Source organism: Aquarana catesbeiana, unplaced genomic scaffold (genome assembly GCF_042186555.1).
Source record: "Aquarana catesbeiana isolate 2022-GZ unplaced genomic scaffold, ASM4218655v1 unanchor106, whole genome shotgun sequence".
In the NCBI taxonomy this organism is placed as follows: domain Eukaryota; kingdom Metazoa; phylum Chordata; class Amphibia; order Anura; family Ranidae; genus Aquarana; species Aquarana catesbeiana.
This window is the reverse complement of record NW_027362520.1, coordinates 113095-128274: the sequence shown is the minus strand read 5'-3', so window position 1 is coordinate 128274 and position 15180 is coordinate 113095. Positions and strand designations below refer to the sequence as shown.

The window sequence follows — 15180 nt, the reverse complement described above, 5'->3', positions numbered from 1 at the left end:
AGAGAGATCACCCCAATAATAATAATATATATCACCCCAATAATATATATATCTATATATATATAGATATATATCTATATATATATAGATATATATATAGATATATATCTATATATATATATCACCCCAATAATTTATTGGAGGATCACAATATCCGACTCTTCCAGCCTTGTGAATGAAGTCTTTAGACAAGAAGGAATGGATGATATTATTATGGGATGGAGATATTACCATAGAAACGTCACATACACAATCCTTCCCATAGGAGGTCCAGTGCAGTCATGTCAGTTATTGTCATGGCGACGCAGCCCCAGCCAGCTGCCTCATTTGCATATAAGGAGTAAACAAGTCCATATAAGGCAGTAGGGGAGGAGTCCAGTGATGACAGGCAGCAGCGGACTCCTGATGTGTATATAGATCACTACAATAATAATTATATATATCACCCCAATCATATATATATATATATATCACTCCAATAATATAATCAGCACATTGATTATCAGTGCAGCTCCCATGAGAGGTGCCCAACAACTGCCAGCAGTGCCCCCTCAAAGTCTCTCAGTGCCCATCACAGTCCCCACCACAGTGCCAATCAGTGCCCACCACAGTGCCAATCAGTGCCCACCACAGTGCCAATCAGTGCCCATCAGTGCTGCCTATAAGTGCCCATTTAGTGCTGCCTATAAGTGTCCATCAGTGCTGCATATCAGTGCCAACTCATCAGTGCAGTGAAGGAGAAAACAACATTTTATGACAAAATAAGAAAAAAGTTTTTCTGTTCAAAAATTGGGTCTTTTTTAGACCCCGAGGTGATGAAATACCAACAAAAGAAAGCTCTATTTGTGGGAAGAAAATGATAAAAATGTAGTTTGGGTACAGTGTTGTATGACCGCGTAATTGTCATTCAAAGTGGGACAGCGCTGAAAGCTGAAAATTTTCCTGGGCAGGAAGGGGGGAAGTGCCGGTATTGAAGTGGTGAATCTTCAACTGCCATAATGCTGCACATGTGATCCGTTATGACAGCAGCCATTGGATGGTTTGACAGTTTGGTTGAGAGCACAACCAATGTGACAGTTAGCATTCCCGACATGCCAGAAATAGAAATGTTTTTGAAACTGTTAAATCGATGGGATTCCTTCCTCTTTAATACAAGTAGAAAGCGTTTTATTTATAAATAACGCACAGGCACGAGGATGCACTGATGAGTTGGCACTGATATGCAGCACTGATGGACACTTATAGGCAGCACTGATGGGCACTGATTGGCACTGTGGTGGGGACTGTGATGGGCACTGATTGGCACTGTGGTGGGCACTGATTGTCACTGTGGTGGGCACTGAGAGACTTTGAGGGGGCACTGCTGGCAGTTGTTGGGCACCTCTCATGGGGGCTGCACTAATAATCAATGTGCTGATTATCAGCACAGACCCCCCTCTGACAGAGAGAGCTGCCGATTGGCTCTCCCTGTCAGCGCGAACCGAGGAATGCCATTTCCCGGCACTTCCAGGTTCACGCGATGATCATGTGGTAAGAAGCCTCTGTCAGGACTCCGGTGTCAGGACTCTGCAGCCCTGATACATGGGAGTCAGCGCAGAGGGGGGAGGGTAGAAACTGGTAGGATCAGCCAGCTATTTCATACACAGCACAAGCACTGTGCTCTATAACAGGCTTTAAAGGAACAGGATCTTCTTTAATGGTGCAAAAAAACACACAAAAATATATTTTTTTATAAAAACATCGTTATTGGAGTCCAAAGTTTTAAAAGAAACGGGGGGGACATTGAATGTTGTCCACATTTCATAAAGACAATTCAGTGCACATGTACAATATACACATAAAGTAGTTACTGTAACCAGCGTGATGCTTGTTGCTTGACATGTTTCACTTTTCAGCTTCTTCAGGAGCTTATAAAGCAATATGTAGCTACAAAAAGACAAATACAATCAAAATAAACAACAATAATTCCAAAAATTTGCATAAAGAATTTTTAGTAATTATGCATGACCGTAAATTAACATTTCTGTTATCAAAATAAATGTGTATCAAAAAGATATAACAACATAAATATGTTCAATGAATATTAGGGGTGCAACGGATCGTCATTGATCCGTGATCCATACGGATCAACCTCCGCGGATCGGGACACCCGCGATCCGCAGAGCGCTCTGTGGCCTCGGCCATAGGAAAGGCCGCGGCTTTGGCCTAGCTCCGGAGCGGCGGCCATCTTGGTACACCCGGCGGCCGTTTACCACGTGATCGCTCCGTCAAATGACGGAGCGATCACTTGTAACAAACCGGCGTTATGTCATGACGCCGGTTCCTCTCTCCCCTCTGTGTACTGATCTGTACAGTGTAGGGGAGAGTTCGGATGGCAGCAGTGCCAATACTCTGCAATGCCCTGACAATACTCTGCCATACCCTGCCAATACTCTTCCAAACCCTGCCAATACTCTCCATACCCTGCCAATACTCTGTCAATATACCCGCCAATACCCTGCAATACTCTGCCATACCCTGCTAATATATTACAGTGGGGGAGATTGTGGATATTACAGTGGGGCAGATTTTTTTTTGTTGATCCGAACCGTGACTCCTGATCCGAGGAACGATCCGAACCGTCAGTTTTTTGATCCGTTGCACCCCTAATGAATATCCATGAGGGTCAGCACTATACAGAGAAGCACACAACATGAACATAAAACTCAACTCACCATGTATATAGAATGTAATCAAGCTAATGCACACTAGTAAAGGGTCCAAAACTGATATAAGAAGAGGTACCCAGGCCACCTACAGTGTCCCATCTGATAACAAATAGAGATCATGCACCCATCACCAAGACCAACATACACATAAGAAGGGCTTGAAGTTCAAACCTACCAAGCGTATCCTCAAAACTCACTGTATCTGTCAGAACAAAGACAAAGCGGCCACCAGGCCAGACGGGACTGGTGGCCCCAGCCACAGAGCCGGCCATGGAGCAGGAGGTGGCTGCTATGTCTTTGTTCTGACAGATACGGTGAGTTTTGAGGATACGCATGGTAGGTTTGATCTTCAGGCCCTTCTTATGTGTATGTTGGTCATGCTGATGGGTGTATGATCTCTATTTGTTATCAGATGGGACACTGTAGGTGTCCTGGGGGATGCTATTTATTAAATATGTCCGCATTCATCATCACGGGTGTTTAATAATAAGAAACAGAAGCACTGCAGATTACTCCACCGCACCCGAAAGTGAAGAATCAGACCCCTTTTTCATTTTAGTGGGTCGGCATAACTGCCAGGCAACCAAAATTTTTATATGAAGGCCATTAGTCACCCCTGTGTCCCTGTCATGTTGGGATTATTTATTGTCCCTTGCACTGGAATTTTGAACTTTTCTCTCCATAATTTTATGTTTTATATATATATCTATATATAGATATATATATATATCTATATATATATATCTATATATAGATATATATATATATCTATATATATATATCTATATATATATATCTATATATAGATATATATATATAGATATATATAGATATATATATATATATATAATGTAGGTGAAGGTGCTAAATCTGATTCTTTTTTATTGCAGATGTACGCGGTATTTACTGCAGACACAGCTCACAAGGCAGGACTACCCCAGTGAGCAAGACAGAATATGAAAGCTACATTGAGACTCCCCCAGCATGTGAAGTTCACAAGGAGTCCCCACCAGCATGTGACGTTCACACGGAGACTCCACCAGCATGTGACGTTCACACGGAGACTCCACCAGCATGTGACATTCACACGGAGACTCCACCAGCATGTGACGTTCACACGGAGACTCCACCAGCATGTGACGTTCACGCGGAGACTCCACCAGCATGTGACGTTCACGCGGAGACTCCACCAGCATGTGACGTTCACGCGGAGACTCCACCAGCATGTGACGTTCACGCGGAGACTCCACCAGCATGTGACATTCACACGGAGCCTCCACCAGCATGTGAAGTTCACACGGACCCTCCACCAGCATGTGACGTTCACACAGAGACTCCACCAGCATGTGACGTTCACACGGAGACTCCACCAGCATGTGACGTTCACACGGAGACTCCACCAGCATGTGACGTTCACACGGACACTCCACCAGCATGTGGCGTTCACACGGAGACTCCACCAGCATGTGACGTTCACACGGAGACTCCACCAGCATGTGACGTTCACACGGAGACTCCACCAGCATGTGACGTTCACAAGGATACTCCACCAGCATGTGACGTTCACAAGGATACTCCACCAGCATGTGACGTTCACAAGGATACTCCACCAGCATGTGACGTTCACACAGAGACTCCACCAGCATGTGACGTTCACACGGAGACTCCACCAGCATGTGACGTTCACACGGAGACTCCACCAGCATGTGACGTTCACACGGAGACTCCACCAGCATGTGACGTTCACAAGGATACTCCACCAGCATGTGACGTTCAAATTGAGACACCACCTGAATGTCACATTCATGTTGAGACTACAGCACAATGTGAGGTTCATGTTGAGAACCCACCAAAATACCAGGGCAGCCATTTGAATATCTCCTCCCATGAAGATGAGGGCAAGCTTAAAGAAAAGGATAGGCAGATCCTGGTGATAGGGGACTCTGTGATTAGAGGGACAGAGAGGGCAATCTGTCAGAATGACCGCGATCAACGAACAGTATATTGTTTCCCAGTGGCACGAGTTCGGGACATTGCAGATCGGATGGACGGATTGTTGGATGGGGCTGGGGAGGATCCAGTTGTCATGGTACATATTGGAACCAATGACAACATTAGAAGAAAATGGAGCACCCTACAAAATGATTTCAGGGACTTAGGGGCTATATTGAAGAAAAGGACCTCCAAGGCAGCATTTTCAGAAATACTGCCTGTACCTCGAGCCACACCAAGGAGGCAACAGGAGCTTAGGGAGCTTAGCAAGTGGCTGAAGAATTGGTGCAGGAAGGAGGGGTTTGGCTTCATGGAGACCTGGAATGACTTTTCAATTGGTCACTTGCTCTACAGCAGGGATGGACTGCACTTAAATGAGCAGGGTGCAGCTCTGTTGGGAAAGAAAATAACCAAAAGGGTGGAAAAAATGTTAAATCCACCACCAGCATGTGACCTTCACACGGAGACACCACCAGCATGTGACGTTCACACGAAGACACCATCAGCATGTGACGTTAACACGGAGACTTCACCAGCATGGGATGTTCACATGGAGATTCCACTAGCATGTGACGTTCACACGGAGACGCCACCAGCATGTGACGTTCACACGGAGACACCACCAGCTTGTGACGTTCACACAGAGCCTCCACCAGCATGTGTAGTTCACACGGAGACTCCACCAGCATGTGACGTTCACACGGATACTCCACCAGCATGTGACATTCACATTGAGACACCACCTGAATGTCACATTCATGTTGAGACTACAGCACAATGTGAGGTTCATGTTGAGAACCCACCAAAATACCAGGGCAGCCATTTGAATATCTCCTCCCATGAAGATGAGGGCAAGCCTAAAGAAAAGGATAGGCAGATCCTGGTGGTAGGGGACTCTGTTATTAGAGGGACAGAGAGGGCAATCTGTCAGAATGACCGCGATCAACGATCAGTATATTGTTTCCCAGTCGCACGAGTTCGGGACATTGCAGATCGGATGGACGGATTGTTGGATGGGGCTGGGGAGGATCCAGTTGTCATGGTACATATTGGAACCAATGACAACATTAGAAGAAAATGGAGTACCCTACAAAATGATTTCAGGGACTTAGGGGCTATATTGAAGAAAAGGACCTCCAAGGCAGCATTTTCAGAAATACTGCCTGTACCTCGAGCCACACCAAGAAGGCAACAGGAGCTTAGAGAGCTTAGCAAGTGGCTGAAGAACTGGTGCAGGAAGGAGGGGTTTGGCTTCATGGAGACCTGGAATGACTTTTCAATTGGTCACTTGCTCTACAGCAGGGATGGACTGCACTTAAATGAGCAGGGTGCAGCTCTGTTGGGAAAGAAAATAACCAAGAGGGTGGAAAAAATGTTAAATCCACCACCAGCATGTGACGTTCACACGGAGATGCCACCAGCATGTGACGTTCACACGAAGACTTCACCAGCATGTGACGTTCACACGGAGACGCCACCAGCACGTGACGTTCACATGGAGACACCACCAGCTTGTGACATTCACACGGAGCCTCCACCAGCATGTGACGTTCACACGGATACTCCACCAGCATGTGACATTCACACGGATACTCCACCAGCATGTGACATTCACATTGAGACACCACCTGAATGTCACATTCATGTTGAGACTACAGCACAATGTGAGGTTCATGTTGAGAACCCACCAAAATACCAGGGCAGCCATTTGAATATCTCCTCCCATGAAGATGAAGGCAAGCCTAAAGAAAAGGATAGGCAGATCCTGGTGGTAGGGGACTCTGTTATTAGAGGGACAGAGAGGGCAATCTGTCAGAATGACCGCGATCAACGAACAGTATATTGTTTCCCAGTCGCACGAGTTCGGGACATTGCAGATCGGATGGACGGATTGTTGGATGAGGCTGGGGAGGATCCAGTTGTCATGGTACATATTGGAACCAATGACAACATTAGAAGAAAATGGAGCACCCTACAAAATGATTTCAGGGACTTAGGGGCTATATTGAAGAAAAGGACCTCCAAGGCAGCATTTTCAGAAATACTGCCTGTACCTCGAGCCACACCAAGGAGGCAACAGGAGCTTAGGGAGCTTAGCAAGTGGCTGAAGAACTGGTGCAGGAAGGAGGGGTTTGGCTTTATGGAGACCTGGACTGACTTTTCAATGTGTCACTTGCTCTACAGCAGGGATGGACTGCACTTAAATGAGCAGGGTGCAGCTCTGTTGGGAAAGAAAATAACCAAAAGGGTGGAAAAAATGTTAAATCAACCACGTGTCATTCACATCGAGACTCCTCCAGCATGCAACGATTCTGTTGAGACTCAGGCAGAATGTAACTTTCCCACTAAGACACTGGCAGATTGTGGCGTTACCACTGAGACTCTGGCAGAATGTGACGTTCATCAGCAGCTTCTGAATCACAGACTCAACTAAAAGTCTAAGAAACCCTCCCAGGGACCAGGTACGGCTTTACCAACACAGGTCCCTACACTGGTGGTGGCTGCCACTCCAGTATCCAGAGGGCCTTCCCATCAGCCCTCTATTTCCCTTTTTGGAGCTTCTGAATCACCAACTATGAATGTAAATGGACAAACAAGATGATTGACTGTTCCTAGAAGAAGACTCAACAAAAATTCTAAGGATCCCTCCTGAGGGACCAGGTATGGCTGTACCAACACAGGTCCCTACACTGGTGGCTGCCACTTCAGTAACCAGAGGGTTTTCCCATCAGCCCTCCATTTTCGTTTTTGGAACTTCTGAATCACCAACTATCAATGCAGCTGGACAAACAAGACAATTGGCTGTTCCTAGAAGAAGACTCAACAAAAAGTCTGAGGAAGCCTCCCTGGGACCAGGTACGGCTGTACCAACACAGGTCCCTACACTGGTGCGAGCTGCCACTCCAGCAACCGGAGGGTCTTCCCATCAGCCCTCTATTTACCTTTCTGCAGCTTCTGCAGAAGCTTTAAGGTTCGACAATACGTCGCCAAAACATAATCACCTGAAGAACAAGGGGGAGTATGGAAGAGGGAGAGAGGGAGGAAAAGGGGGGAGGAAAGGTTGGAGAAAGAAGGGAGTGAGGGTTGGGGGGAACCCCCACACCCCTTCCTTACCCCTAACCTCCCCCCCCTCCTTTCCTCCCTCTCTCCCTCTTCCATACTCCCCCTCAGGCGTGTGTTGGACCGGCTAAGGGGAGGTTGGAGGCCGGTATTCTTTGGGTGTGTTTTGGAGTGTTATATACATAGATTGCAGTTTAGGATAAGTTTGGATTTCTTCTGGAGGCACTTTGAGTGGACATAATTGATGAACTCCGTTCAGCGGGGGCAGGCCTTGGAGAAGAGAGGCCGCATACAGGCAGCACAGAGGCTTAGGGGTTAGCCTTGCAGCACTGGGGTCCATGGTTCAAATCCTGACCAGGACACTATCTGCATGGAGTTTGCATGTTCTCCCTGTGCTTGCGTGGGTTTCCTCCGGGTACTCCGGTTTCCTCCCACACTACAAAGACATGCTACCTTGCGTTGGTGGTGCAGTGGTGAGCATAGCTGCCTTTCAAGCAGCTGACCCGGGTTCGATTCCCGGCCAACGCCTTCTCCAATACTTGGAGTCCTCAGAGAGAAAAGCGCTATACAAGGGTGGAATGAAGAATGAAGTGAATGTGTGGAATGTTTGAGGAAGAAAATGTCCCCCCAGAATCTATAGAAGGTGAACCCAGCAACTGATAGAAGATGCTTAGGCTGCAATCACACCTAGGCCTTCCGGATCGCGGGCGGAATTACTGCGATTCCAGATTGTGATCCAGTTATTTTCAATGGCACCCCAATCATGGGACAATATTGTCACCTGACAAATCACACAAAAAAATTGCGGGACACCTATTTCCCATAGGCCGTCAGGCAACAATCGCGGCAAAATCACGCCTCAATTGGGATGATATTGAAAGTAAAGGGATTGCAAGCGTGTGCTGCATTTTTGCACCGATTCGGGAATCCGGAACACCTAGGTGTGACCAAATCCTCGCCGTGTCCATCATACGACAAGAACTTCCTGCACAGACGTCCCCCCAACATGAATAATACACCTATACCCCCCCAACATGAATATTACACCCATACTCCCCCATCAGGAATATTACACCGACAAGCCCCAACATGAATATTACACCCATACCCACCCAACATGAATATTACACCGACACCCTCCCAGCAGGAATATTACACACATACCCCCCCAGCAGGAATATTACACCCATACCCCCCCAACATGAATATTACACCCATACCCCCCAGCAGGAATATTACACCGACACCCCCCATCCTGACACTGACGTCCCCCCAGGAATATTACACCGACACCCCCCATCCTCACACTGACGTCCCCCCCAGGAATATTACACCGACACCCCCCAGGAATATTACACCGACACCCCCCATCCTGACGTCCCCCCAGGAATATTACACCGACACACCCCATCCTGACACTGACATCCCCCCAGCAGGAATAAGAAAATAAGGATGATCCTCAGCTCCATCTAGTGGTCATAATGCAGTACATGTATGACAGGAAGCTACACAGACCAATAGGGTGGTTAGAGGGTTGGAAAGGGGAGGCCACGACGTGTCCATGCCCAGTAAGTGCCAAAATATTTCCTCTGCTCGGGGGTCCACACTTAAGGCAAGGTGATTTCCATTCTAGCAGCAGCTTTGATAGAAAATAAAGTGTGTCGCTGTGGTGAAGCAGGGGCTGTTATCTGCTAGTACTTACCCTTGGAGGATCTTCGGCAGGCTTTGGCACACAGCGCTCTTTGTTGCTCCACTTCATCTTTCTCTTGATATTCACTTAACAAGGAGCTGAGGTATTCTTCCTGTGACAAGAGGAAGGGAAGACGTAAGAGTCCCTATCCTGGACAAGAAGAGCTCAGCAATCAAGGCTTCATAGCAGGACTCCATGCAGACCTTAAAGTGGACCTCTCAGCAACTTTACAAGTCTGCATGAAGAAATAGAATATACCGTATTCTTCTATCCCTTCTACAAGTGCAAAAATGTCACTTTTCATCCGGCCGGAAATATACAGAGCTCAGAACTTTCTGCTCTTGTTGTCTCTGGACTATTTTCAGTCCCAGTTCTCTATGTGGACTACAAAACATCACCTCACTATGTTACAGACAGGGGGGAGTATTCTGTAGTCCAAACACACTTTCTGTCCTACGGTGACAACGTCTCCATAGATTCAGTACAGTGAGTGTTGTCACCCTAGGACAGGAAGTTACTGGCAGGATCAAAGACAAAAAGAAAAGAAAACGAATGCAGCCACCATATCTAAGGACTGGTCAGCTGAAGTATAGTACATTTTTGTATTTCGGATTCCCCCATAAATCAGTTGGCCCCATCCGTGTACCCCCACAAATCACTTGCCCCATCAGAGTACATATATAGATCAGTTGCCCCATTACAGTGTCCCCATAGATTAATTGCCCCATCAAACTGCCCCCATAGATTAGTTGCCTCATCATCGTGCCCCCATAGATTAGTTTCCTCCATCACAGAGCTCAGTGTACTTGCAGGAGAACTCCCTATAGCCTGGCAGGCAGAAGGTGGGAGCTGGCAGGAGAAATGTGCTGCAGGGCACACAGCAGGCACGTGACGTCATTGGTTGCTAGGCATGCCGGCATCTCTAGCAACCAATGACTGCTGCTCAATGGACCAGGACTTGTGGGTGGTCCGCCATGTTAGTGAAGGCTCCATGAACCTATCAGCCTGTGCAGGAGGTGGAGCCAGGGACTTTATGTGGGAGGAGACTCATCTAATCTCTTGGTGTAGGAGAATTCAGACTGAGGAGTGGGTGGAGCAGAATAGTTAGGGGCGGGGCAAAGGAGTATGATGTAATGTTGTGGGGGAGGTGCTAGGAGAGGGAGGCTGTCACCTGTGCCCTGCCCCCGAGCATAATGCCTGGGTCATGCCCCCCCTTGTCTTGGCCCCCTGCTTCCAGTCATATGCTCTATTGATCTACTGACCACCCTCCCCCCCATAGATCTCCTGCTCTGTATGGACAATCACTCATGCCCAATACTTGCGGAAAAGGAAAAATTGGAACAGGGAACAAAGGAATATAAATGTAAATATGGCGGAACACGGCGTGCCGCGGTGACAACTTTCCACCATATCAGTCTCCGGTCACATCTGCGCGTTCCGGTAATGCGCACAGAAATGCACGTTTCCACGCAATCCCAGAACACCGGAAAAATATCTGCCTCAAGCTTGTAGTGCCATTTATTGTAAATGTCCCCCCAAAACGTGAGACCCCAATACAAGAAATGTGGCAAAATGCGCGGGAAATAAAACAAAGCAGAACGCGTCATGAGATACTTTGTCAGGCTTGTGGGGCATAGGGCAACGCACGGAAATCAATGGGGGGCGCTATGCTTGTTGGGGGTTTGTCATCCAGGTGTATGTCAGAGGAGTGACTGGGACCGGCATTGGTGTCAGCGGACGCACTATTAACCCCCAGCATTGGTGTCAGCGGACGCACTATTAACCCCCAGCATTGGTGTCAGCGGATGCACTATTAACCCCGGCATTGGTGTCAGCGGACGCACTATTAATCCCCAACATTGGTGTCAGCGGACGCACTATTAACCCCGGCATTGGTGTCAGCGGATGCACTATTAACCCCGGCATTGGTGTCAGCGGATGCACTATTAACCCCGGCATTGGTGTCAGCGGATGCACTATTAAATCCCAGCATTGGTGTCAGCGGACGCACTATTAACCCCGGCATTGGTGTCAGCGGACGCTCTATTAACCCTCAGCATTGGTGTCAGCGGACGCTCTATTAACCCCGGCATTGGTGTCAGCGGACGCACTATTAACCCCCAACATTGGTGTCAGCGGACGCACTATTAATCCCGGCATTGGTGTCAGCGGACGCACTATTAACCCCCAACATTGGTGTCAGCGGACGTACTATTAATCCCGAGATTCAGCGATGTCCCCTGGTATACCCCCCATCCATACCTGTCAGGCTCCATGATGAATCAGACAGCCTCAGGTGACACTGACCAAAAAAGTACACAATGGATTCCATCTGCTTCTGGTGATCACAAATCTGCAGAATCAGAGAGCTGAACCTCCAGGAGAGGAAGTCCTTCACCTTCTGGGGGGCGGAGACACTGCATGAAAAAGGGCGGAAATACAAAACCACATCAGGAAGGAAATCGATATTATTCCCTATATATCATTATTATTCATAATAAATATACATTTTATATGGATGTGAAACCATTTCCAGGTGTGTCAATGTCCCAGAGACACACCCCCGAGACACACCCCCAGAGACACCCCCCCCAGAGACACACCTCCGAGACACACCTCCGAGACACCCCCCAGAGACACCCCCCCCAGAGACACACCCCCCCAGAGACACACCCCCAGAGACACAACTCAGGGATACACCCCAGTGACACACCCCCAGGGATACACCCAAGAGACACACCCCCAGAGACACACCCCCAAAAATACACCCCAGAGACACACCCCCAGGGATACACCCAAGAGACACACCCCCAGGGATACACCCCAGAGACACACCCCCTCCTTACACTGGTGGCCATGGCAGTTCCCTTTTTACACTGGTGGTCATGGCAGTACCTCCTTACACTGGTGGTCATGGCAGTACCTCCGTACACTGGTGGTCATGGTAGTACCTCTTTACACTGGTGGTCATGGCAGTACCTCCGTACACTGGTGGTCATGGTAGTACCTCTTTACACTGGTGGTCATGGCAGTACCTCCGTACACTGGTGGTCATGGTAGTACCTCTTTACACTGGTGGTCATGGCAGTACCTCCGTACACTGGTGGTCATGGTAGTACCTCCGTACACTGGTGGTCATGGTAGTACCTCCTTACACTGGTGGTCATGGTAGTACCTCCGTACACTGGTGGTCATGGTAGTACCTCCGTACACTGGTGGTCATGGTAGTACCTACGTACACTGGTGGTCATGGTAGTACCTCCGTACACTGGTGGTCATGGTAGTACCTACGTACACTGGTGGTCATGGTAGTACCTACGTACACTGGTGGTCATGGTAGTACCTCCGTACACTGGTGGTCATGGTAGTACCTCCGTACACTGGTGATCATGGTAGTACCTCCGTACACTGGTGGTCATGGTAGTACCTCCGTACACTGGTGGTCATGGTAGTATCTCCGTACACTGGTGGTCATGGTAGTATCTCCGTACACTGGTGGTCATGGTAGTACCTCCTTACACTGGTGGTGAGTGGATTCTTTATTCTGATTCCATAGAACAGTATTAGTCCCACAGGAACTCTGGAACATCATATACCTTTTCTGAACACAGTGGACTTTTGATTCTTGGTGGCACAGAACGCCCTTCCAGAGATGAGATATTCTGGAGATTTCCGCTGCACTCCTGACAAGCCGCCATGTTCCTTTTAGGGAAGAGAGGTTTCCGGCTCACCACTCTCCCGTTTTTGCACAGAGTCTTTCTAATGGTTGAGTCCTGAACATTCACCTGAGCCGAGGCCAGAGAGGCCTGAAGTTCCCGGGACCAGGCAGAAGGGTTCTTCTTGACTTCACTGATGATGATCCTTCTGGCCTGGGGGGAGATTTTCGCAGGACGACCACTCCTAGGTAGATTCACCACCGTTCCAAACTTCTTCCACTTGGTGAGAATGGCTCTGACCGTAGTCCCATTGAGGTCCAGGGCCTTGGAGATGGTGGTGTAACCCTGTCCAGACTGATAGACTTCAACCACCTTTCTCCGAAGGTCTGCCGAAATCTCACTGGAGCGCCACTCCCCACCTCCGACAACTCCGACAACTCCGACAACTCCGCATCTCCTGGCAAAGATTCAAACAGATACAGATTAGAGGCTCAGTCATAGACTGCACTGGGGACATTAGAGTGTCAGCTCCTGGGCTCAGTCATAGACTATAATGGGAACATTAGAGTGTCAGCTCCTGGGCCCAGTCATAGACTATAGTGGGGACATTGGAGTGTCAGCTCCTGGGCCCAGTCATAGACTAGAGTGTCAGCTCCTGGGCCCAGTCATAGACTAGAGTGTCAGCTCCTGGGCTCAGTCATAGACTATAGTGGGGACATTGGAGTGTCAGCTCCTGGGCTCAGTCATAGACTATAGTGGGGACATTGGAGTGTCAGCTCCTGGGCCCAGTCATAGACTAGAGTGTCAGCTCCTGGGCCCAGTCATAGACTATAATGGGGACATTAGAGTGTCAGCCCCTGGGCCCAGTCATAGACTATAATGGGGACATTAGAGTGTCAGCTCCCGGGCTCAGTCATAGACTATAGTGGGGACATTAGAGTGTCAGCTCCTGGGCTCAGTCATAGACTGTACTGGGGACATTGGAGTGTCAGCTCCTGGGCCCAGCCATAGACTATAGTGGGGACATTAGAGTGTCAGTTCCTGGGCTCAGTCATAGACTGTACTGGGGACATTGGAGTGTCAGCTCCTGGGCTCAGTCATAGACTATAGTGGGGACATTAGAGTGTCAGCTCCCGGGCTCAGCCATAGACTGTAGTGGGGACATTGGAGTGTCAGCTCCTGGGCTCAGTCATAGACTATAGTGGGGACATTAGAGTGTCAGCTCCTGGGCTCAGCCATAGACTATAGTGGGGACATTGGAGTGTCAGCTCCTGGGCTCAGTCATAGACTGTAGTGGGGACATTAGAGTGTCAGCTCCTGGGCTCAGCCATAGACTGTAGTGGGGACATTGGAGTGTCAGCTCCTGGGCTCAGTCATAGACTGTAGTGGGGACATTAGAGTGTCAGCTCCTGGGCTCAGCCATAGACTGTACTGGGGACATTAGAGTGTCAGCTTCTGGGCCCAGTCATAGACTATAATGGGGACATTAGAGTGTCAGCTCCTGGGCTCAGTCATAGACTATAGTAGGGACATTAGAGTGTCAGCTCCTGGGCTCAGCCAAAGACTATAGTGGGGACATTAGAGTGTCAGCTCCTGGGCTCAGCCATAGACTGTACTGGGGACATTAGAGTGTCAGCTCCTGGGCTCAGCCATAGACTGTACTGGGGACATTAGAGTGTCAGCTTCTGGGCTCAGCCATAGACTGTACTAGTGACATTAGAGTGTCAGCTCCTGCGCTCAATCATAGACTATAGTGGGGACATTAGAGTGTCAGCTCCTGGGCTCAGTCATAGACTATAATGGGGACATTAGAGTGTCAGCTCCTGGGCTCAGTCATAGACTATAGTGGGGACATTAGAGTGTCAGCTTCTGGGCTCAGCCATAGACTGTACTGGTGACATTAGAGTGTCAGCTCCTGCGCTCAATCATAGACTATAGTGGGGACATTAGAGTGTCAGCTCCTGGGCTCAGTCATAGACTATAATGGGGACATTAGAGTGTCAGCTCCTGGGCTCAGTCATAGACTATAGTGGGGACATTAGAGTGTCAGCTCCTGGGCTCAGTCATAGACTAT

At 48.6% G+C, this 15180-nt stretch overlaps 1 protein-coding gene and 1 non-coding gene across 2 annotated transcripts in view; one reads left to right on the top strand and one right to left on the bottom strand.

Annotated features, from left to right (window-relative positions):
• Positions 1-1672: 1672 nt before the first annotated feature.
• The window catches only part of LOC141121310 (zinc phosphodiesterase ELAC protein 2-like), a 116680-nt gene continuing 103172 nt past the window's right edge, over positions 1673-15180 (bottom strand). Inside the window, exons 3-5 of the mRNA XM_073611077.1 lie at positions 13047-13563; positions 9463-9562; positions 1673-1926 (exon numbers count right to left, since the gene is read on the bottom strand). Of these exons, the coding sequence (XP_073467178.1) occupies positions 1901-1926; positions 9463-9562; positions 13047-13563 (643 nt within the window). The 3' untranslated portion in view covers positions 1673-1900. The remainder of the gene's footprint in view (positions 1927-9462; positions 9563-13046; positions 13564-15180) is intronic.
• Positions 8217-8288, top strand: TRNAE-UUC (transfer RNA glutamic acid (anticodon UUC)). Its single transcript has one exon. It is a non-coding gene; the product is annotated as a tRNA-Glu (tRNA).